At 39.8% G+C, this 22877-nt stretch overlaps 1 protein-coding gene across 3 annotated transcripts in view; it reads left to right on the forward strand.

The window, feature by feature from the left end:
- SCFD1 (sec1 family domain containing 1) overlaps nt 1–22877 on the forward strand; it is a 40776-nt gene that overhangs the window by 415 nt on the left and 17484 nt on the right. Inside the window, exons 1-14 of one of the 3 annotated variants that reach the window (XM_083614539.1) lie at nt 6–142; nt 1622–1692; nt 3472–3560; nt 4371–4461; nt 6566–6688; nt 6969–7056; nt 7707–7796; nt 9127–9182; nt 13086–13171; nt 13589–13688; nt 18277–18416; nt 19558–19648; nt 20542–20615; nt 21751–21832. In XM_083614539.1, coding sequence (XP_083470665.1) covers nt 142; nt 1622–1692; nt 3472–3560; nt 4371–4461; nt 6566–6688; nt 6969–7056; nt 7707–7796; nt 9127–9182; nt 13086–13171; nt 13589–13688; nt 18277–18416; nt 19558–19648; nt 20542–20615; nt 21751–21832 — 1182 coding nt within the window. In that variant the 5' untranslated portion in view covers nt 6–141. Of the gene's footprint in view, nt 1–5; nt 143–1621; nt 1693–3471; nt 3561–4370; nt 4462–6565; nt 6689–6968; nt 7057–7706; nt 7797–9126; nt 9183–13085; nt 13172–13588; nt 13689–18276; nt 18417–19557; nt 19649–20541; nt 20616–21750; nt 21833–22877 lie in introns of those variants that run through there. The other 2 variants (XM_083614538.1, XM_083614540.1) reach the window with 2 other exon arrangements.

Raw genomic sequence — 22877 nt, forward strand, 5'->3', positions numbered from 1 at the left:
GGCGGCCAAGGCGCCGAGAGGGTTCCCTGTATTGACCCCGCATCCTGCTCTTAGTTTCCTGGCGCGGCTGTGTTTCTTCTTTCGCTGCCTCCAACCCTCGGGTTTTATAAGAACAGCAACAACACTTTGGGATTATAGGGCAGTAGGTACTTCATAGACCACTACGGAGTTTTAAGTTGGTACAAAAAGGGGGGGGGGGAATCCACCACACCCCATCATGTCCACAAAGAGACTGCCGTCACAGTTTCATAGACATTACAGTTATTCCAAAGGAGCCCTTAAACTTAAAGTGGAGTCATGCTATTAGTTGTTAAAAGCAGCCTTTGCATCATCCGCCTACCCGCGTTAAGCAATTTGCAAGGCATTGTTAGAAGATACAAGAACAAATGATCCCCAAGAAATGCCCCTTTAGTACCTTACACGCATCATCCTCAAAGGAAAATACAAGGTTTATCAGAGTCAGCATTGTTTTCATCTTTTCAAGCTGTGCTCCGAGGAGTTCTGAACATGTCATCTATGTGATCGTGATGGTTTTAGGCTGGGTGTTTTTCTGTATATGTAATGTAATGTAATGGCTGTGTATGTAATGGCTGGTGTTACTACTCCAAACTGAAGCACAGCCCTTCAAGTCAGAGTTTCTTCACCTGGTGTCCTCCAGTTGTTTTTGGACTAGTTCCCATTAGCCGCAATCAGCACTGGTTGGACTTGTGGTCCAGAACATCTGCGGGTTACCAGGTTGGGGGAGGTTGTTTCAAACAAACAGATTTGCCTATGTTATCCAGTCAGAAGCAGGTCAGCGTAGTATGTCCCAATGGCTTGTAATTGCCAAAGCATTCCATACTGAACATATATTTATTAGTAAGAAATGTTTCAGGAAACCATTCTGGAACACATACTGCAAAGGTGTATGAAATCTTCACGGATTCACCCATGTCGGGGTTTGGGTTTAGGACTAGACTTCTTCATCAGCCTTCAACACACACACACACACACACACACACACACACACACACATTTTTTATTACAGTTTCATTCTTCTTATGTCAGAGATATTGAGAAGTCACTACCAGTTTGGACTTGACAGCATATATGTAAATTCAGTGCCCTTGTGTGCAACACTTTACACTTTCTGCTGAATCTCCTTTGCCATTTTTTTCCCATTCGAGCATTTGTTCATGGATTATTTTAAAAGTTTTAGTCTCAGGGCAGAGCCTTGGGAATATCGAATAAGACTTTCACATCAATTTTCATCATACTTATGTCTCTGAGTATAAGAAGGCTTTGGTACATAGGAAGTACAATGGAAACGTACTGTTATTTTACAAGACCAGGTTTCTGCTCCTAGGTTCTTGTCTCTTCAGTTGCTACAATATCCACACATCTTGACAAATGTTGTTATCAGTTTAAATAAGACAGCAGCCATGGCCTCTGTATTTATTTTATTTTAACAATTTATATACTGCCTGACTACAATCATCTCAAATAAATAAACTCTAGCATTGTTTATTTTGAAATAACATATAAGCAGATTGCAATATTTTGAAAACATTCTCAATAATTTTTATGTGGTTAGTCATACGTTTTCAAAACTATTCAAAATCCTCTTTTCTCTCATTTTCAGTGGCTCTAAAACGTATGTTGAATTTCAATGTGCCACCTGTTAAAAACAGTACAGGTGAACCAGTATGGAAAGTAAGTCAAACTATATGCCAATTTTACATCCATGGTAATCATTTCTAGTTTCAAAATAACTTATTTGCCTTGTTCTTGAAAATGACATTTTATAGCTTTACGAAATAGTTTGTTGACTTGGACCAATTGCTGATAATGAAAATGAAAGTGTTTTAATTATATTGTTGTTTAGTCGTGTCCGACTCTTCGTGACCCCATAGAACTGCATAAAGCAGAGCTCTGAAAGTAAACATAGCTGAGTAGATAGAAGTAATTACTTTGGTAGTGTATTTGACACTGGTGATGGAAACTGTACTAATTGAGGAAACTGTACTAATGGTTTAAGAAACATTGTTTGTGACTGTGTTTTAATGTTGCATGATAGAACCATTTCAGCCTTTATTGTGCATGTTACCTTTTCCAGTTGGCTTTTAAGTCCAGATGTTATCATAAAACACTTTTTTAATTCTGACAGGAACTAGCTAGGTGAGCATCAGATGCACACTGCCCCATTCCCTCCTTCTCTGGCATGGCTGCAATTAGGAGCTCTGAAGCTTTTCCTTTCTTTCTTTCATTTGTTTGAGGCTTGCTGTGTTGTGTGACCCTGAGAAACTCCAGTTAATCTTAACTCTGATTTGCTTGAAACAAGCCATATATTATGAAGCTGCCTGGTTTTGACAAACAACATTAAATACAGTCATACCTCCAGTTACAAACACTTCAGGTTACAAACTCTGCTAACATGGAAGAGTTACCTCGAGTTGAGAACTTTGCCCCAGGATAAGAATGGAAATTGGGTGCCCGGCAGTACAGCGGCAGCAAGAGGCCCCATTAGTGAAAGCACTCCTCTAGTTAAGAACAGTTTCAGGTTAAGAATGGACCTCTGGAATGAATTAAGTTTGTATCTAGAGGTAACCACTGTACAGTTGAAGCTTGAGACATAACATTGAGATTGATTGATTTAGACACTAAACAGTGTTTAATAAAAAACATGGGGAAAAACATTAATTCAACTGCACTGGAGGGAGCAGGAAAAGCATTTTAGCCCATGGTTCATCTAGAATTATTCCCTTCACAATAAATCATGGTTAGTTATTATGTCCAAATATTCTCTCTTGGTTTTGTATGACAGGCTGCCCTTATTTTTTTAAAAAAATGCAATGTTAAAAAATATTTTTAAATGTTTTCCTGTTGTTTTCATATTTTTAAAATAATAATATGTTTTAAAGGAAATTACAGTGGTACCTTTAGTTACATACTTAATTTGTTCCGGAGGTCCATTCTTAACCTGAAACTGTTCTTAACCTGAAGCACCACTTTAGCTAATGGGGCCTCTTGCTGCGGCTGCACCGCCGGAGCACGATTTCTGTTCTCATCCTGAAGCAAAGTTCTTAACCCGAGGTACTATTTCTGGGTTAGCGGAGTCTGTAACCTGAAGCATATGTAACCTGAAGCGTATTTAACCTGAGGTACCACTGTATTTATTTCAAAGCATATGAGAATGTGACTGACTCCTTCAGATCTGAAATGTTGCTTAAGACCCCTTTATCTGTTAAATAATTACAAGCTCATGGACATAAAGCTGCTGCACAACCTCTGCTCAGGCCCCACTGAAGTGAATGGTGATCCATGCACTGACATTGCTTTCTAGTTTGCTTAGTGTGTATGCAACTAATAAAACCTGACCGTAGCATTATTCTTCCTCTCTGATTGGTTGACCTCAAAAGAGTCCTATCCTCTCCCCCAAAATATGTCATGTTCCTTACTGGAATTATGCTAATAGGTATTTTTGTGTTGCAGGTTCTCATTTATGACAGATTTGGCCAAGATATAATATCTCCATTATTGTCAGTGAAAGAATTAAGAGACATGGGCATTACTTTACATCTGTATGTATCTATATGTATACGTTTTGCAGTTGTGTTACTTTATACGTTGTTTGAAAAAACGTGGTTTTTTTATGGTGAGGAGGATAAGGTTGGATGTTAAACCACCAGCTGGGTAACTGGTCAATAATGGCAAGCTGAAGGATGCTAGTTATGCTTACAGTGATGTATCTTGTAAAGAGCAGACTGAAGCTCTGGCATGTCTAAGTATGCCAGTCTTTAGCTAAAACAGTACATAAATCCATTACATTGATTACAAAATTAAGAGAAGGCTGAAAACAGTTTTAATTTTGCAAGTTACTGGGCATACAGTAAGAGCATATCTGAAAAATATATTTTCATTATACTTATGTCTATGCAATCTACCTTTCAAGTCATAGTTTTGAAACACCTGAGACAGCTCCTTTTCCTTTTTTCAGACTAATCATACAAGCTATGAATGGGTACACTGAGATGCTGTGGTTAACCTTGATTGCAATTCATGATGTGTGGTCAACAAACTGCTTAACTATAGTGAAGGGAACAGGAGAGAAAGGAATTCACCTTCCTTGGGCAGGCTTTCAGTTAAACTGCAATTAAAGAAAAACTAGCATTACTTCCGCATCAGCAAATTATGTAGAAAGTGCCGTGTGCCCAATCCAATAGATGGTTACTTGGAAGAAGGCTGATTGCACAGTCAAGCTCTGCCTTAAGCAAGTGTGCATAGGATTGAAGCTGTTGAAGCCTTTTTTGTTTCTAGGGCTTTTTGTTGTTCCATTTGTTTCAAGAAAGAGTAGAACAGTTCACAAATGAAGCTTGTTCTTTTATTTCCAGTCTTCTGCACTCCGATCGAGATTCTATTCCAGACGTTCCAGCAATATATTTTGTAATGCCAACAGAAGAAAATATTGACAGGCTGTGCCAGGTAGTGTGACGTGCTTAATGTCCATTGTAAGAGTTTAAAAATTCATGTTGTAACACAAGAAACTGGACTTTGTTTTACTGCCAGATAAAAGGTAGTGTTTATGCTTCAGCTGCATAGATGTTAGGGCTGTGACTTCATTGTTTGCAACATGTACTCCACATCATCAAATCCAGTGATGAGCCAACTGCTTAGAAAATACTCCTACTACTTACAATGGTTATGCTATGGATCAGAGAGGTTCTTAAGTGTCATTGGCAGTTAGGAGAGACAGCTTGCTACTGCTGTAGCCCCTGCAAACGTGTTGTCTTGTATGATTATTCCCTACCTTTCCTTGCAGTTTTAAAGTCTATCTACTACCTGTTCTAGTGTCTACGAATACATCAGGTGTCAAGTGTTCGAAGCTCCCATTGTTCTAGGCTCATTTTGCGACAAGGAATTTCATTAGCATGAGCAGCTTCTGAGCTCTGGGTACAGTACTGTGCCTAAGATTTCAAACTGCAGAGTAGAAGTAAAGAAAGACCTTTTTCTGCCTCCCCACTTCCAGCTACTCTCTAAAGACTGGAGAAGAGACCCTCTTAAGAATATTAGGGGGGTGGGCAGGGGAAGGACCGGATCATGTGAAAAATGAGCATAATATTTTAGCTGCAGTTCATTCATTTTCAGCTTTGTATTCTTGTTATAAAAAAGTCTGCCTAGACATTCCGTTATTGCACCCATAACCTAGGTTTAAGGTGCATTTAGCTCCTAGCTTTCATATCTCAGTTTGTAACACTGGCTGGCTTGCTTAACTTTTTCTTAAAATCCAGAAATTGATATAGCAGTGAATATCAGGTATAACTCAAATCTCCTTTTCACATGGGAAAAAAAACCTTCATTCTCTTTTACCCCAACCTCTGAGCATTATGACAATATGATTTTCACCTTTTGTAAAGGGAGTGAGCCAGAATTGTTGCAACATTCTTAATTTGATTAAGCTTTTCAGGTGATTTGAATGTAACATTTCATAATCTGAGATATCTCTTGGAGTGATTTCTGGAACCATGACCATGAAAATGATTCATTATGCCCCATTCCTGTAGATTTAATGTATATTATACAAGCTGAGGCAACAGATGGTATTAGTGGAATTATATATAATCAGGTTGCATAGATTAATTTTTTCTCCCATCAAAGCCCATACAGGGCAGGCCACAACCTTTGTATTGGTGCAATTTAGGATTGCAGTTTTTAGTGAATGAATGTCCAGCATATCAATTTAACACTGCTGACACCTGCAGGACACATGCAGACACTGCAGACTGAGTTCTTCTCCAGACAGATCTAATCCAGGACAGATGCAATAACACAATGTGCAGAAAAATGAACGAATCAATATATTCAAAAATTTACCCAAATGAGCTCAGCAGAAAAGCTTCTTACTGGGGTCAAAACAGGCTAAATAAAGAAATGGCATATTCTGTTAATTTTTGGTTTGAAGTGTGGATACTTGGATAATATTAAATGGGAAACTGCTTTACCCATGCTTATCAGAATAACAGAATAACTGCTTTTCTGAATAAGCTTTATTCTATCCCATGTTAGACATCTTAATAACCAGGAGTGATGTCCACTCAGAGATGCACACATTCTCACCAGTCAAAAGCATTGTATTTGTGGAATGTGAACTTGACAAATATAGGCCACTGGCAAGTAAGGAGCAAGAATTTTAACTAAACTTGGGGCCATTACAAATGAAACCACATACCACTGTGTTCTGCCGAGTGTCTATTTTATTTTATTTGCATGAGACATTCGAGCATGCTTCCCACATGTCAGCATACATACAAATGAATATAGAACTGGGGATGTGTACCTCAAACTAAGCTTTGGGACACTGCAGATTAAATAATGATGCTTCAGAAGAACATTTTCTGCAAAACTTCCTAGTACTGTATATGGTCTAGCGCTTGAGCTTGGTGTCTGTTGTCTATTATTGGCATGGGTTATGCTGCCTTATAGGAGATTAAATTTTAGAAGCACAACTGTGTAGTAAAGGTTTTCATTTTTAAAGTATACTTGTTATCTAAAAATTCTGGTGTTTTTAACATTCATTTTTTTCTTTCAGGATCTTAGAAACCAACTTTACGAATATTATTATTTAAATTTTATTTCTGCCATTTCAAGAAGTAAACTGGAAGATATTGCAAATGCTGCTCTGGGTGCCAGTGCAGTAGCACAAGTAGCTAAGGTAAAGTACATTATTTGCAAACATTCATATTGGAGTACCTGTTACTTTCAAAACTGATTCAACAAGTTTTTTGGAGTGGGGGTTCTTAAGTTGGGAGTTGGCAAAATTGGGTATTTCAATTTGTGCAGGTTGGAACTATTTTGCAAAGATAATACTGTTATTGCATATAGGCCCTTGTTGTTCCTTAAATAAAAATAATGTTTTGATATAGTAGTGATTTAATATAAACTAATCATTTACATGTTATTCTCACTAATGATCTCTTTGTTTTGATGTATAGGTTTTTGACCAATATCTCAACTTCATTACTTTGGAAGATGATATGTTTTTATTATGCAATCAAAACAAGGAGCTTGTTTCGTATCGTGGTAGGTGGATTATTCTAAAAACAGTTATTTTGTTAAATGTCTAGCATTTTAAGAGAACATAATGGTGTATAATGTAATTCTGTATGTGCACGCAGACATTCTATTGCTGGTGACGATGTGGAGTTTTGCTGCTGATTTCATTTTCCATTATTCGCCTTGATTACTTGCCTACATTTATTATTGAGCTGTAATGGATTATTGAAGTTTATGAAAGCAAGCACATAAAGTGCTTTCTGCTGTTTAGACCGAGTAACTTATTTTTGTGTCATAGACCCAGGATATATATCTTTACTGTCAGGCAAGAAACATAAATGGAGGGTAGAATCCAACATGCAATCAGACTGCTGCTCATGCGGCAACGTTGCTGCTTCCTCTCATCACCCCTGCAGCCCCCTACGTGCCCCCCAGATTTGCTTCCTGTCCTTCATCCCTTTGGGGCAAATTTTGAGGGTGCACGCAAGGCTGCAGGGGGAAGAGATTAAGGTGATAATCTCTCACACAACAGACAGCATTGGATACACCCTGGAATTTTAAAATTGTTTTGGTATGCTAGAATTTTCAGCTTTTAATCTAGAGTGAATGACACACAGGCATAATTTATACAGTACAGTAATGTGATTTTTTTCTCCTCTCCCTTTTTGGTATTGCAGCCATCAACAGACCAGATATAACAGACACGGAAATGGAGACTGTAATGGATACAATTGTAGACAGCCTTTTCTGTTTTTTTGTTACACTTGGTAAGTGTGTTGGTCTCTTAAATATCATACCTCTGTAAGGAATGCTGTGAAATTTCCTCTACATTAGGTCATATGTAATTTGAAGGAGGTGGTTAGGATAAAGCGAGCCACCTCTTCCTCAGAAATGCCCAGTTCCCTGAATTGTTTTTACAGAATTGAGCTCTATTCATGGTTACCTATTCCTAGAGTTTGCAAACCAGCTTCAAATGCTGTTATAAAGCAGAGTTTCAAAAAAGAATTTGAAGATGGTTCATCATGCTTGAAATTAACATTGGCACACAAATAATTTTGCACCATGAATAGTAGTGAAATATGAAGTAGGGTGAATTCAGCTGGAAGAGAGGAGAAGAAAGCATAGGAATTGTACAGATCAATGGTTAAGTGAATTTGCTCATGCAGAAATTTTCACATTTTCAGGGACCTCCCCTTTGCCCTCAGCTTCCTGCCGCATTCAGCAGTATCCTCCAGACCTCTGGAGAGGCTTTTGGGAGCTGCTATGGAGAAATCATATTCTGCCCACCCACTTCCACTTGGATTTTGTGGATCCAACCCTATGGGTGTTGTATAGCAAAGTAATTGAGAAAAGGTTCTTCCTGTTCCACTGCTCCTCTCCCTGCACACCTCCCTGAATCTGCTACAGAGACTTGGGAGAACAGATTTGAGAGGGTTTGTGAGAAGTGGAAGTCCATGCGTTGGTGGAACAGTTCATTGGATACAACCCCATTTCTGCACTGGCTTGGACTTTGTAAAATAAGGACTTCTTCTGTAAATGTTGTCAGAAAAGAAATAGAGTCCTAGACCAAGGACAGCAACAGTATGATATGATTTCATGTTATTCTCTTTGAACATTTAATAATTTGTAGGAATTAAAGATATTGATAGATATTAGATGTTCTTGATATATGAATTGTTTGAACTCAGAGCTTACAATTTACCCATCTGTATCTGGCTAAAGATTAAAAATTAAGAATTATTCAGGAAAAGCTTCCCTATTTAAGTTTGCATGTCCTGTTATGACAGTGATAATCTGTCACTCAGGCTGTGATGTTTCAGAATGTGGTTTCAGACAATTCAATTACTTAAATCTCCTGGAAGATATAACGTAGATATAAAGATATAAAGAAGATATAAAGTAAAAATTCCCTCTGAATAAGGGAATTTCTGAGCACTTTAAAAAGTTTTCATAAGCTTTGTTTAAATATTATTAACCCATATTTATTTAATAAAACTAACTTGGTAGCAGGCAATATAAAAGCCATTTATCCTAAAAGAAACGTGATAGACTTTATAACAGCATTTCCCCCCAAAATAAATTTTTATTTTTTAATAGGAGCTATTCCAATAATCCGATGTTCAAGAGGAACAGCAGCAGAAATGGTGGCAGTGGTGAGTTGTGACATATTCCAACTGAATTAATTTTTGAAATATGTATGACAGGCATTATGAAGGCAGAATCACTGTTTAACTGAAAGCCGAACAGCAGACAGACAATTGTTTTTACCGAGCTATACAGTGGTGCCCCGCAAGACGAATGCCTCGCTAAACGAAAAACCCGCAAGATGAAAGGGTTTTCCGATTTTTAGCGGCTTCGCAAGATGAATTTCCCTATGGGCTTGCTTCGCAAGACTAAAGCCCATAGGGAAATCTCCGGGGACAGCGGGGAAGCACAGCGCGCCTTCTCCTCTGTTCCCGGACCTGTCCTGAAGGCTTGCGGTGGGAGGAAGGTTTTCCTCCCCACCGCCAACATTCAGAAGGCTGTTCTGAAGGCTGGCGGTGGGGAGAAAAGTCCTTCTCCCCCCGCCAGCCTTCAGAAGAGGTCCGGGGACAGACTGTCCCCGGACCTGGTCTGAAGGCGGTCTCCATAGGAACACATTAATTGATTTTCAATGCATTCCTATGGGAAACCGTGCTTCGCAAGACGAAAAACTCGCAAGAAGAAAAAACTTGCGGAACGAATTAATTTCGTCTTGCGAGGCACCACTGTATCACAGAGGAGACAGAACGGTCAGTGTAACTTTACATTGTCATGGTAACTCCACTTGTGTGTACCAAGCTAAACAGACACAATCTAAGAATGTTTTTATCCACTGCAATTCTTAGGAAGACATGTGCAGTAGAATTTCTGGGTTTGGACATAGCATCAAGCTTTGGTTTAGTTCTACATAAACCAGCCTTAGGCTTGTGCACTCTGTGCCCAATTTAAGAAGTATGCAAACTCTGGGCATAATTATTTTCCCTCCCATTGGTTCCAGTGGGAGGGAATAGTTTTAAAAGGCCATATCAGGAAAATCTGCTCAACCAGCTCCTGCTAATGGTAAGCAAGCAGAGGTTAGGTTGATGTGGTGGTTTCTCTATCATTGAGTCTTCCACCACCTTTGACTATTTTCCGTGTCTTGGATTGTATGTTGTTCTTGGCTAGCTGCCTCTTAACTGGCCTGGGTATGCAGTGCCCACCTATTTCCCCCTAATTATTATTATTATTTTTTGTTTGTAAAAAAGTAAGGGTGGCTGCTGCAGCAGTGCCCCCTCTTTTAAAAAGAAAAGTGATAAAAGTAGGTATATGGGGGGGAATAAAAAAGAATTATTATTTTTTTTAAAAAAAGAGAGGGGAGGAAGGGGTTAAAAAAGGATTTAAGGGGGGGGGAAGGGTAGTTTCTTCCTTTCTGCGATCTTTGTCATGCGGCTTTCCTCTGTTTTCCTTGCCGCTGGAGTCGGAGTCGGCTCAGCCACGTGTTTTTCCGGAGCCTTTTTTGCCTTCCCGTGCTCACCTACCTCTCCTCTTCTTTCCCGTAGGCAGAGATGGGGACAGCAGCGGTAAAGTTGGGGCTCCTTTTTCTTTCTTTCTTTCTTTTTCTTCCTCTTTCCCCCCTCTTTCCCCCCTCCCTCTTTGCGTTAGCTTCACTGTCCTCCTGGTTTTGGAGCTCCTCTCGGCTGTTGGGGGGGTGGTCGGGTGCCTTTCCGGCTCAATCAAGGTTGTGGGGGGGTGTTTTGGCTCCTTTGATAGACGCCCCGGGCACCCCCAATTCCTCTCCGCTGGCAGTGCTGGCGGTAGCAGTCCTGGGAATCCGGGAGTCGGCCAGACAGAGCCTTTTACTCTGGCTGGCTTCAGGAGCTCTTTTCTGCTGTTGCAGCCGCCATGCTGCCTCGCCGGAAGTCAGGTCTGATATGTTCTGTCCACAAGGCCTATTCAGTTCAGCGGGACTTGCTTCTAGTTAAGTGTGCATAAGTTTGTGGGGTTAGTACTGAGCTTATGCTAGCTTGCAACAATAGTGGAATATTTTTAGAACAGTAATGCTTGGGAGGGGAGGAGATAGCTGTGGTGTAAAGTGGAAAGGCCTGTTTGTCCCCTTTTAAAAAATGGCCCATATGTAATCTGGTGCCTCTCAAGGGCATGAACTGAGAACACAGTGTATTTGTACATGAACTAGGGGTAGTGTACTTAAAAGATCACCTTATTCCTTATACCTGGTCTAATCTTTGCAATATACCACTCAGGCATGTCAGACTGTCCTCAACAGGAAGTAGTGTGGCACTCTTTATATAGAAAAAGCAATCTGGCACAGTCTGTACTGAGTTTCGGTGCCAACTTAAGACTTTGTTATTTCATCAAGCTTTCTTATGAAAAGATTTGGATCACCTTAGTGTTTGGATGGGAGATAATATCAGAATCCTGTGTACACTTCCAAGAGTTCCATGAAAGAATAAAGGCAGAATGTTGTTGTTGTTTAGTCGTTTAGTCGTGTCCGACTCTTCGTGACCCCATGGACCAGAGCACGCCAGGCACTTCTGTCTTCCGCTGCCTCCAGATGAACTTAAATTGTTTTGGAGGGACTGTATGAACACTCAGCCTTCAAAGACAGTAACACATGAAAAAGAAAAGATTGCAGAATGGTGTAGCATTGCTGTGCAATAAAAGGGTAGTCTTCAGTGGAGGGGACTGATGTCTGTCATCAGTGACACCATAGGTGTCTATGCTGTTCACATAGTCATCACAATAAGTGATGTTAGCTAAGTGGTGTTAGCTAAGAAGTGTTAGCTAAGTGGGTCATCTAATGTAACCATATCACAAAATTTTGATGGCTCATAGGAAAATGACATTTCTCTATGAGCATGCAGGAGCCCTTCAGTAAACATTGGGTTCAGTCCCATCCAAAGACAGGCAGGAATAATAAAATGAAAGAGCTTAGCAGCCACCCCTCATATTGGCTCCAGTTCCTTTCCCTGCCTTGCTTGGAATAGGTTAGTTTATCTCAGCCTGGGCATTCAAGATGCCTTCTGGGGGGGAAACAAGAAGAAATAAGATTAGCTGTGCAAAAGAAACAGTACAGGAAATCTGATGTCTGATTTTACCATAGTGACACATGCATTTGTTACATCCTGTTTGTCTTGCTCCACCTTAGCAAAGCTTTCAACATCTATTGTAGTGGCTTATGAGATCCAACATATTCCTCACCTTTAAACATCACAGCTCAGCTCATTCCACCAGGACTTCAGCAGCATTTGCTGCTCACTCTGCTAATGGTTCTGTCTTGGAGATTTATAGCACAGTTACCTGGTTTATGATGAGTAGCTTGAGCACATCCCATTGTTTACTGAAGGGCTCTCATAGAGCACAAACCATTGAATAATGTGAATGCTGCTTTTGGGGGGACACATGAGACCTTCTGACCAATCCTTGTGGTTGAGTGGCATCCAGTTTTCTATTTGACCTTGCCTTTTCAGTTGGCTCCTTTTTATATCGGCAATTTCTCCAACGTTTTAACCTGTCAGACATCCTCTTTGTGTCATGCCTTTTCGTAGTTTTTTCTTCTTCTCCTGATTACGATTCTTCTTGAATTTCCTCTTAGTTTTGTCTGCCGGTTTTCACTTCCATAAGGTCTGCAACAATTTGGCAACAGGGCAGGAACTGGAGGCAGATGTGAGGGCTGGCTGCTAAGCTTTTACTTTCATTACCTCACCCCTGTCTATGTCTGGGTAGTGGATCTTTAGTTAGTGTTTACTGAGCCCCTCACATTCCCAAAAGGAGCATTCACAGTAAGTTTAAAATGCTCCATTCTCAAGTTTTGGATCTTTCAGCTTTCCTTGATTATTGAGATATTTATACTCCACCTTTTCAATTCCAGAAGGTCATCTCAAGGTGGTTATCTCTCTACCATTATTTCATCATGGACCATTTTCTCATAATTTTCATCTTCGTCCTCATATAGGCTGTGGGGAAATCGACAGGTTCATTCTGTTATATTTAGCTATCTTTATGGATATATGAAAGCTCTGATAAATCTTTTTCAGAAACTAGATAAGAAACTCCGGGAGAACCTCAGAGATGCCAGAAACAGCCTTTTCACAGGTGACACACTTGGGGCTGGACAATTCAGGTATCAGCATCTACTTGTATTTTTCAGCAGCCTTTTTTAATGCCCTATATGTATTCGTGCTTTGCAGACTTGCAGCATGTCATTGCTTTTCATCTGATTAGCTTGAAGATTTAGCAATATTGGGATTTAAAATCCTAAGGAGAGAAAAACATTCTACATGATTTTAAAATGATGGAATGATTTTAAAATGGGGGAACCCAGCCAGATGGGCAGGGTATAAATATTATATTATTATTATTATTATTATTATTATTATTATTATTATTATTATTTATTATCATTATTGTATAGCATCAGATGGCAAAATGCTTCATATTTCATAACTATTCTGCAGAGTTTGGCTATGAATTTGGCCACGGAAATATTCCAAATATGTGATGGTTTGTTTCAGGTTATTAACTTAATGTTTTTATTTAGTTTCCAGAGACCTCTCTTAGTACTTGTTGACAGAAACATCGATTTGGCAACTCCTCTACACCATACTTGGACCTACCAAGCCTTAGTGCACGATGTACTGGTAAGAAACTTGTTTTTTGTGACTATATATTCTTCGTTTATTATTATTACCAGCTTAATAATGTAAAACTTTGGTTCAGTGCTTGCCTTAAGACAGGAATGGGGAAATTGTTTCTCTCCAGATTGCATTGGATGACAACTCCCATCATTCCTGACCATCAGTTATGCTAGCTAGTACTGATGGGAGTTTAAGTAACAACATCCATAGAGCCACAGATTCCCCATCCATGCCTTAAGAACATGGCTGCTAAAACTGCCTAAAAATCCATTTCTTTCTACATAAAGGAAAACAGAAATCCTTACATGTGCAAAACAGCTGTTAGTTTGAACCATAATTTCCCTCCCATTATAACTGTTTATGAATGTAATTTGAGGCTGTGGTCTGCTGTAGTACAAATTTGGTTACTACCTAACTTTCACATAATGACAGTTGTGCTGTCAAATTCCTCAAATTTTGACTGGACTTCATAACCATTCATTATATCTAGTGGTCAGTGAGATTGGTTTTTCACTTGCTGCTCTACAAGTACATTGCTTTTGTACTTGCTTTCTGGTGAGGTGGATTTACGTGGGTTGGTTGCCATATTTGTAGACCACTGAAGTTGAGTGATGTGCATAGTGGATGCAGTAATAACAGCGAGATGAAATGAGAGCTAATAAACTGGATGAGAGCTAATAAACTGAAGCTCAGTCTGGATAAGACTGAGGCACTCTTAATGGGTGGTTCCTTTAGACCAGATGGGAAGGTGGCCTGTATTCGATGAAGTTACAGTACCTCTGAAGAAGAGGGAATGTGCCTTGTGGATACTTCTTAATCCATTGCTGTTGCTTGAGGCTCAGGTGGCCTAGGTGGTCCAGAGTGCCTTCCAACAGCTTTGGCTGGTAGCCTAGCTACCTGTTTGGACAGAGATAGCTTAACTTCTGCTGTCTATGCTCTGGTAACCTCTAGGTTAGATTATTGCAACGTATATGTGGGGCTACTTCTGAAGATGGTTCGGAAACTTCAGCTGGTGCAGAATTCAGCGGCCAGGGCAAGACAGTTTGAGCATAAAACACCAATCCTGGCCTGACTCCACTGGCTGCCCATTAGTTTTCCGGGCCTAACTCAAAGTGCTGGTTTTGACTATAAAGCCTTAAACGGCTTGGGACCACAATAACTTAAGAATTCCTCTCCCCATATGAACCTACCCCCAACCCACAATCATCATCTTAGGTCTTTCTTAGTGTGCCTCCTCGGCAAGAGGTCTGGAGGGAGGTAGCACAAGAATTGGCCTTTTCAGTGGTGGCTTCCAATTTGTGGAATGCTCTCCTAGAAGGCTCGCCTGGTGCCTTCGTTACATTCCTCATTTTCCAGGCCTTTGGCTAATTAAACAATCTATGGCATTTTTAACTGTTTTTTCCCCCTATGTTATGTATTTTTGAGTTTTTATATTGTAAACAGCCCTGTGATCCTTAGAGGATGGGAGGTATAGAAATTTAAATGAAATATAGCCATTAGATATACTTAGGATCATTTTTACCTGTTGTAACAAAAGCTTTTAGTTTACTGTTTGAATATTTCATGAAGTTTGCACATATCATCAGAATAATATTTAGTACTGTTTTATAATTCCTATTCAGTTCATAACACAACTATCAACATTAAACATTAAAATATTAATCATCACCACAAGATGGTGTAGATGTTCCATATTAAGAAACTCAAAGAATAACAAGACAGTCTTGCGATTACAAGTTGCTGTTTTTTAACTAGGAAAAGAAAACCTAAAGAATTATGGATAGCTGTTAACCAGAGCTGCTTTTAAAATTTCCAGAGGATATAGCCCTGTTAGACTATTTCAGGCCTCTCCATCTACATGTAACTTTATGCATCTGAAGGAGACTAGAGTCCACTTACATAAATTATGCCATAATAAATTTATCAGTCTTTTAAGACTTGACAACTCCCCTTGCTACCGATCTGGGCATATTAACTTTCTTTTTGAAAAATCCTTCATTTTTGTTTATGAACCCAAACCAGAGATTCCCAAACTGTGGTCCGAGGACCACTAGTGGTGGTCCATGGTATGTTTGTGGATTTGTGATTGAAGACAGCATATGCATCACATTAAACATTCATATTGATTTTTAATTGTACATTTGCTGCTACTTTTAATTTATAATATTTTGATTTGTATGGAATTCAAATTGTAATACAATAAAATATGGGTGAAATTCAACAGCATGTTATTACAACACTCCATCTGCACAGACACTCATAGTCTTGCCTATGGAGAATACTGATCACATATCTTAATAAAAATAAACTATTTCAAGAAAATGTATATTATGTCTTAAAGCAGGTGGGGGTTCTGAAATATGAAATTGTTTTTAGGATACAGTTACCTTTGAAATTCAAATAATAACCACTTCTTAAAAGCATATTTCTGGGAAACATTTTAAATAGAGTTTATAGATGTTTTTCTAACATTTCTGACATACAAGTTGAATTTCAGAATTAATACTTCATAAAGCTAGTATAATTTATTTAGGGGCATTTTATCCCTTTTATAGAATTTTTATTTTTGTAATGGGAAAAAGTTACATAAGTTTTTTCTTCTTCATTTAAATCAATGTTCATTTTTCTCTCGGCTGATGTACTCAAGGGAGATTGTGGCATGCTGAACCAAATGCCATTCCAGCTACATATTTATAGCAATTCATCTGTTTAGGTAATAACTGTACCATTGCTGCTTATAAACAGGTTGATCTGTGGAGAATTGCATTACTCTTTTCATTGGAAGTCAGAAAGTTGTGTTCTGTGAAAGTACAGAAAATATTTTTCTTCTCCTGAGTGGGGTAGACATTTCCCCATAATTCACATTAATATCTTTCAGTTCTTTACTAGAGGAGTCAAGCAAAGCAAAGAGTAGGCATGTTGCTCTCCTACCCAACTCTTTTCTCTCTTTTTCTCCCCACCCCTCCCATGGCAGTATCGGTCTGTTAGATCCTCCTTCTGTTCTTATGAACTGAGTAGTCCATGGGACATCTTCATCTCCCCCATTTCATCCCTACCACCTGAAGCGTTGGAGTCTGTTCTTCCTACACCGATGCAAAAGTTTTACCATATTTTTGGTTGGGGAAAATAGATATAAATGGAGCTGAAGTATAATAATGCCAGTCAGTATAAGGAGAAAATGCTTGGAAAATTGCAGTATCCTCCCATTTGCTGTTGAATTAAAGCCATTGAAGAGCCAAATTTGGTGGCTAGGTTGCTCACCGGGGCAAGACTATTTGAGCATATAATGCCAGTCCTGGTTTGGCTGCCACTTAGTCTCCAGACCCAATTCAAAGTGCTGGTTTTGACCTATAATGAGTTAAATGACTCAGGACCACAATACCTGAAGCTATGGCAACATGAGAATGGACCTTCTCTGTAGTGGCATGTTTTCTCCTGCTCTGGAGAGTAAGATTCAAACCAATGGCTTCAAGTTAGGAGCCATTCCGACTAAACAACAGATAAAACTTTCTGACAGTAAGAGCTGTTTGAAAATGGAGGTTGTGGACTCTCCTTTCTTGGAGGTTTTTAAGCAAAGGTTGGATGGCCATAGATGCTTTAGTTGTGATTTCTGCATTGCATGGAGTTAAACTAGATGACCCTTGGTGTTCCTTCCAGCTCTACAATTCTATGCTATTATTTGAACACAATCATATGCCAGTGTGAAATACTTATTATAGTTGTGTGTAGTGCTTAATATAATGTGTGACTCTTCCTTTTTGACTTTTTGCTAGGCAGAGAAAAAGAACAGTAAGGACAGTTACTAACTTTTAGCCATCTTTTTTAAAGTAAGAAACAATTACAGAGAGTTGCAGTGGTAGCTGCAGCTTCTAGGCGGGAGATGCCATTTTTAATTCTCCAAACACCAACTGTGTGAGGAAATGTGGGGTGTAAATGCATTGAATAATAATAATCCAGAGGTGCCTTTCATTTGTGTTGCCTGAAATGGTTCCAGGAATGAGAGGAGATAGATATGGGCAAAATTAAAGAACTCCCTTTGTCTCTCTTTTCTCTATCCCATCTCCAAGCTGTTCTTCATACAATGGAGACTCCAGTTCAGAGGATGAGAGGGTAATCCACAGCAAGGAAAAAGGAGAACCTTATTTTCTCTCACTTTCAATGTATATTTTCTTCCATCCCCACCCCTCCCATTTCCCAGGTTGTCTTGGATTGCCTGGGCATTCTCAGAACAAAAGAGGAAGGAGGCAAATTAAAAAGCGTCTGAATGTTTTGCGGAAACATAGCCAAATAATGTTTTGTAATATTCAGAAGTTGCAACAGTTGCCCAATGGAAAAAGCCAATAATAATAATAATAATATCTATTCTTAAGCTTTTGTACAAAGAGTAGACTACAAGTAAACTAGCACAATTTGAGGCAGCGTTTAAAATGTCATATTTAATAGAAAGAATATGAGATTTCATTTGCTCTGCATATTCAGAATCACATTCAACAGTTGCCCTTTTTATAATCCCATTTTGAATTAGGAATATTCTGCTTTCAATTGTGGGGCAGCAGGCAAAAATGTTTAAGCCATGTAATTTTCTTTAAAGGATTTTCATTTGAACAGAGTTGTTTTGGAAGAGTCTTCAGGAATGGAAAATTCCCCAGCAGGTGCTAGACCAAAGAAAAAAAATAAAAAGTCATATGATTTAACTGCAGCTGATAAATTTTGGCAGAAGCATAAAGGAAGGTAAGCTGGATATTTTAAATTAACTACTTCTGCTTCAAGGTCTATTACTGACTAGGGGCTTTACCCCCTGCTCACTCCACTTACCAATCTCTCTGCCATTCCCCACCACATCAAACCCCTTCCCACCTCATGCCACTACAGAGGTCACTGTTCACCTTCCTAACCCCATTTCCAAAGCCACGTCTCTCTTCTTCAGGCTTGCTTTGCACTCATTTTCACCTTCACCCCAACTTCCTTTTGTTCAACTCTCCTTGAATACAAATAACCCCCATAGTAAACTCTTGCATCTTTCTCGTCCCACACATTGCAACTACTAAGCAGCCTTTCCACCTTCTGCCTGTCTATGAAGCCACCCCCTTCTATTCTACAGACCCTTTCATGCCCCTGCTTCAATCCCATTCCTCTTATTCCCTCCTTTTTAACCCCCTTTGCACCTCCTCCACCCTCCTCTCCCTTGCACACAGACCACTCCCATTTTCATGCCTCCTCCTCTCTCCAGTTTTGCAGCCTTCTTTACACAACATGATGATATATGTTACTCTATATTTAAGATGAATAAAATCTTAACAGCAAATCCGCCAGTTAGCTTATTCAGTTACAGAAGACTAAGGTCACTTGATGGGTGTTACAAATAGATTGGTGTTTGCTTGTTAATAAAATATCTTCTAAATTACTACATTGAATCTAGAACGTCATGTCGAAGACAACACAGGGTACGAGAAGTGAAATACATAATTGTGGGAAGTTACTATGAAATGTTTGAAGGCTTCACATTGTTTATCTCTCTCACATGAAGCAGCTGAGGAATAGAAGAATAAGAGGTTTAAAACAGCCAATTTTCAGTGTCCTTCTTGCTGGACTCCTCAAACAATGGCAGAAGTTAGGCAGAGGGACACTGAGAAGAAATTGAGGTTTGAGTAAAGCAGGGATGGAGAGACAGTGAGGGTTCGTTTAAAAAAAAACAGTTTTAACAAGGAGAAGAGAGAAGGGTACTGAGTTACTGTGTGCAGCCCCAGGTGTGTTTGCGATGAAGGGTTGGTGGGCTGAATGAAAGTGAATAAAGGACTATGGAAGCTGGGTTTTTTACAGACTGTGTTAGTTTAAAGTGTTAATTTAAACAGTGCCTACATAATCTCTTTAGCCCTTTCCCAGAGGTAGCCGAGTCGGTTCAGCAAGAGCTAGAAACTTACAGAGCTCAGGAAGATGAAGTCAAGAGGCTTAAAAGTATAATGGTAAGATTTGCTTATATCTAACTTAAAATATTATTCTTGGAATTTATACAGTGCTTTAAAATGTTGACATTCAAGAAATGTACTGGGTGTTTCCAGGAAGTAAATACACAGGAAGGGGGAGTTGGGAGGACTTGAGAGGCAATGCAGCACAGCCCTATTAGGATTGGAGTTTAAACCTCTAACAAGGTTGCACTTTTAAGAGATGCATGGAAAACAACTCCTGCAACCAAGCTTGTGCCAGATGTATTGCTCTGCTTTCATTTGGACCACATCAGCGGGGCTGAGAGGGGGGGTCGTCTCATCTGGGCAGCCCAGGAACTCCATACACACTGTCCAGGCTTGTACCCCAAAGAAATCCCTTCGGTGCTGGAGGAGACAGGAGGCAGCAGTTACATGTTACTGGTCTCTGCAGCCCCCCAGCAGGTGCTGGTATTCTCCCGTGGTTTGACTTCATCCCTGGAGGCACACTGTATCTTTTGATGCAGACAGCTGCCAACAACACTAGGAAAGCAGTGAACAATATCTCTATATTTTGAGGTAATTTTAAGGTCTGGCAGAGGGCTTGTTGGAAGTCTGCATTCACCCATTGTGTTGGTAATCATATTTTAGGGAGCCATTCACAGAAGAGACTTGAAAATGTTTCAGTATTTTCAATCATTTTTTGTGATTTTTGTGAACTGCTTTGAAATTATTTTTCCAGTTAAGTGATATATAAATTCTATGAAACAAATATATAAACCAGTAGACCTAGATTTATCTTTCTTCAAAACCTGTGTAAAATTGAATTGTGGTTCTTCTGTTATAAAGTTCAATATTTCAACTGGATTTTCACCATATTTTTGTTCTTCAAGTATATATGGTGGTTGTTTTTTTGAAATTATTTTTCTTCCCAGGGACTAGAAGGTGAAGATGAAGGAGCAATAAGTATGCTTTCTGATAACACAGCTAAGCTAACTTCAGCTGTTAGGTAAGCAATATTACTGAAGCATTCTTAAGTGCTTGCAAAAGACTTGTCATTTAATCGGTTTTCTTTCTTATTCAGTTTTAAGGATACTTGACTGACTCTCCAGAGTATGTTCCATAGTAGAAGCATAACACTGTGACACACTAGTGTACCCCAATGATATAAGATAACATGGGTGCCAAATTATAGGCTGGGAAGATTAGGAAGTCTGATTATTGAAATCATACCACTACAGATTACATCTTGTAACATTTGCTGAGGGGCAGAGAAATAGGATTTACATATCCAGTATCCTGATCCTGTGCTAGAGCTGGGTGATATTTCGATTCTTTGTCTGAAACTGGTACGAAGTTCAGATTGTGATATCGGTTTCAGACTTTTTGAGGCTGCCATGCATCGCAGCTCCCTGGCCACTGCCAGCACAGCGCATTTCACTCCCATCTGCCTGCCTGCCTGCGCTGTGCTGGCAGTGGCCAGGGAGCCTCAATGTATGGCCCGCTGAAATTGCCTGTTCTGCCTGCCTGCCTGCCTGCCTGTGTGTTTGCCTTCACCCGAGCAAGCTTCCATATCTCTTCTCTGGTGGTACTGTTATTGTTGGCTTGCTTCCCAAGTGACCAAAGGCCTCAGATATCACAGGTGCGTGTTTATAGGTGGAGACTCCTAGAGGCATTTAAAACTTTTCAGTGGCTGGTGATTCCAGTCAAGTTCCTCCCCACCCACTGTCCCCAAGTCACATACTTGGGAACTCTTATCACAGAGCCAGTGAGTAGAGCAAAGTAGGGCCTAAGGCAGCCTTTCCCAGCCTGGTTCCCCCTGACATTTTGGACTACAATTCTGTCCTTCGTGATGTTATGCCGGCCGAGGTTGATGGGAGTTGTCATCCAAAACATCTGTAGAATACCAGGCTGGAAAAGGCTGGAGGTCTAAAGTGTGTCTTGGCACAGAGATCCTAAACTTGTTTTGGATATCCATTTCCTGTATCTCAGAAGCTGCTGATTTGAGCGTACTACTGTCTCTCAAAAGTATTATATTGTTCCCTCATATGTATATCATATTTTGGGTTGCTTTTGTAATGCTAAATATGGAGTTGAATTGGACTACATAGTGCGGACAGTTAGTTTGTATGTAATTTCTTCAGCTCTCTTCCAGAGCTTCTAGAAAAGAAGAGGCTCATAGATCTTCATACAAATGTGGCAACAGCTGTCCTGGAACACATAAAGGTATGGAAAATAGTTATTTGAAGCTCATTAATCATGAAGCTTTCTAACATACTAAATATTCTGAAAGCAGTGTTCTTTTGTAAAACATTTGCAATAACTTCATTTTGAGAAGAAGGAACAAGTAAGTTAACAGCAAAAAGAACAAGAAAGATACTGTCTATCAGGATCAAATTAAAATGGCAGACAAAAATTAACATTTTTGCAGAACACTTAAGCGAACCACTGAAGTGATCTGCTATGCTTCCTTTGGGGAAGGGCCTATTCCTATAGCTGTGGTTCTGCCACTGATGAAGCCTTATTATGAGTAAGGGGAGGAAACGGAGAGAGCAGAGATTCTTGATGGGAAGAGAGACAGTAGATAAGAGCTGTTATAGTGAACAATTGCTTGAGCTGGATTCATCCTAAGTGCCTTGAGTGAGGAGTGTAATTCTGCTTGTATGTGCTTGTCAGTATCAAGTATTGCAGTCTACATGGATAGGCAATAATGTGCCACTTCCTCGCTGTGCAAACTTAACCATAGTTGTCTGTGTCATGGAGGGAGTCGGCTCCCCAATTCCTCCCTCCAGGCTACTCATCAATTACACGCAGGCACTGAGCGGGTTACCAGGCTTTATTGGCTTCTTCCTTGGCAAAAGTTACAGGGCATCAAACAACAAATCTAATAAACGGCATGTTCTCTCCTGCCCCCGGCAGGTTAACTCAATGATTTATAGGGGCTGGGGGATGCAGGCAACCAGCCAGCCCCATCACATGCTCCCACTTTGGGAGACTAATTGTTACCACCTGCCTAAGGGGCCCCACCCAGCAGTACTTGCTCGTAGGATCACCACTTCATGACATTCTGAATCATTAGCAGCTACTACCATCACCTTCAACATTTTTGAGAACTGGTGCAGTTTGGCAGCCAATAGCATAAGTCGTAGACTAATGCAAATTTCCTATCAGCCGCAAACACTCTACATGACCTTAAGCAAAGTACTATCGCTCATCTTCAATCTAGAGCTAAAAATATGAGTACAGTCATACCTCGGGTTACAGATGCTTC

This window comes from Podarcis filfolensis (genome assembly GCF_964270895.1).
Source record: "Podarcis filfolensis genome assembly, chromosome: 1".
Lineage (NCBI taxonomy): Eukaryota > Metazoa > Chordata > Lepidosauria > Squamata > Lacertidae > Podarcis > Podarcis filfolensis.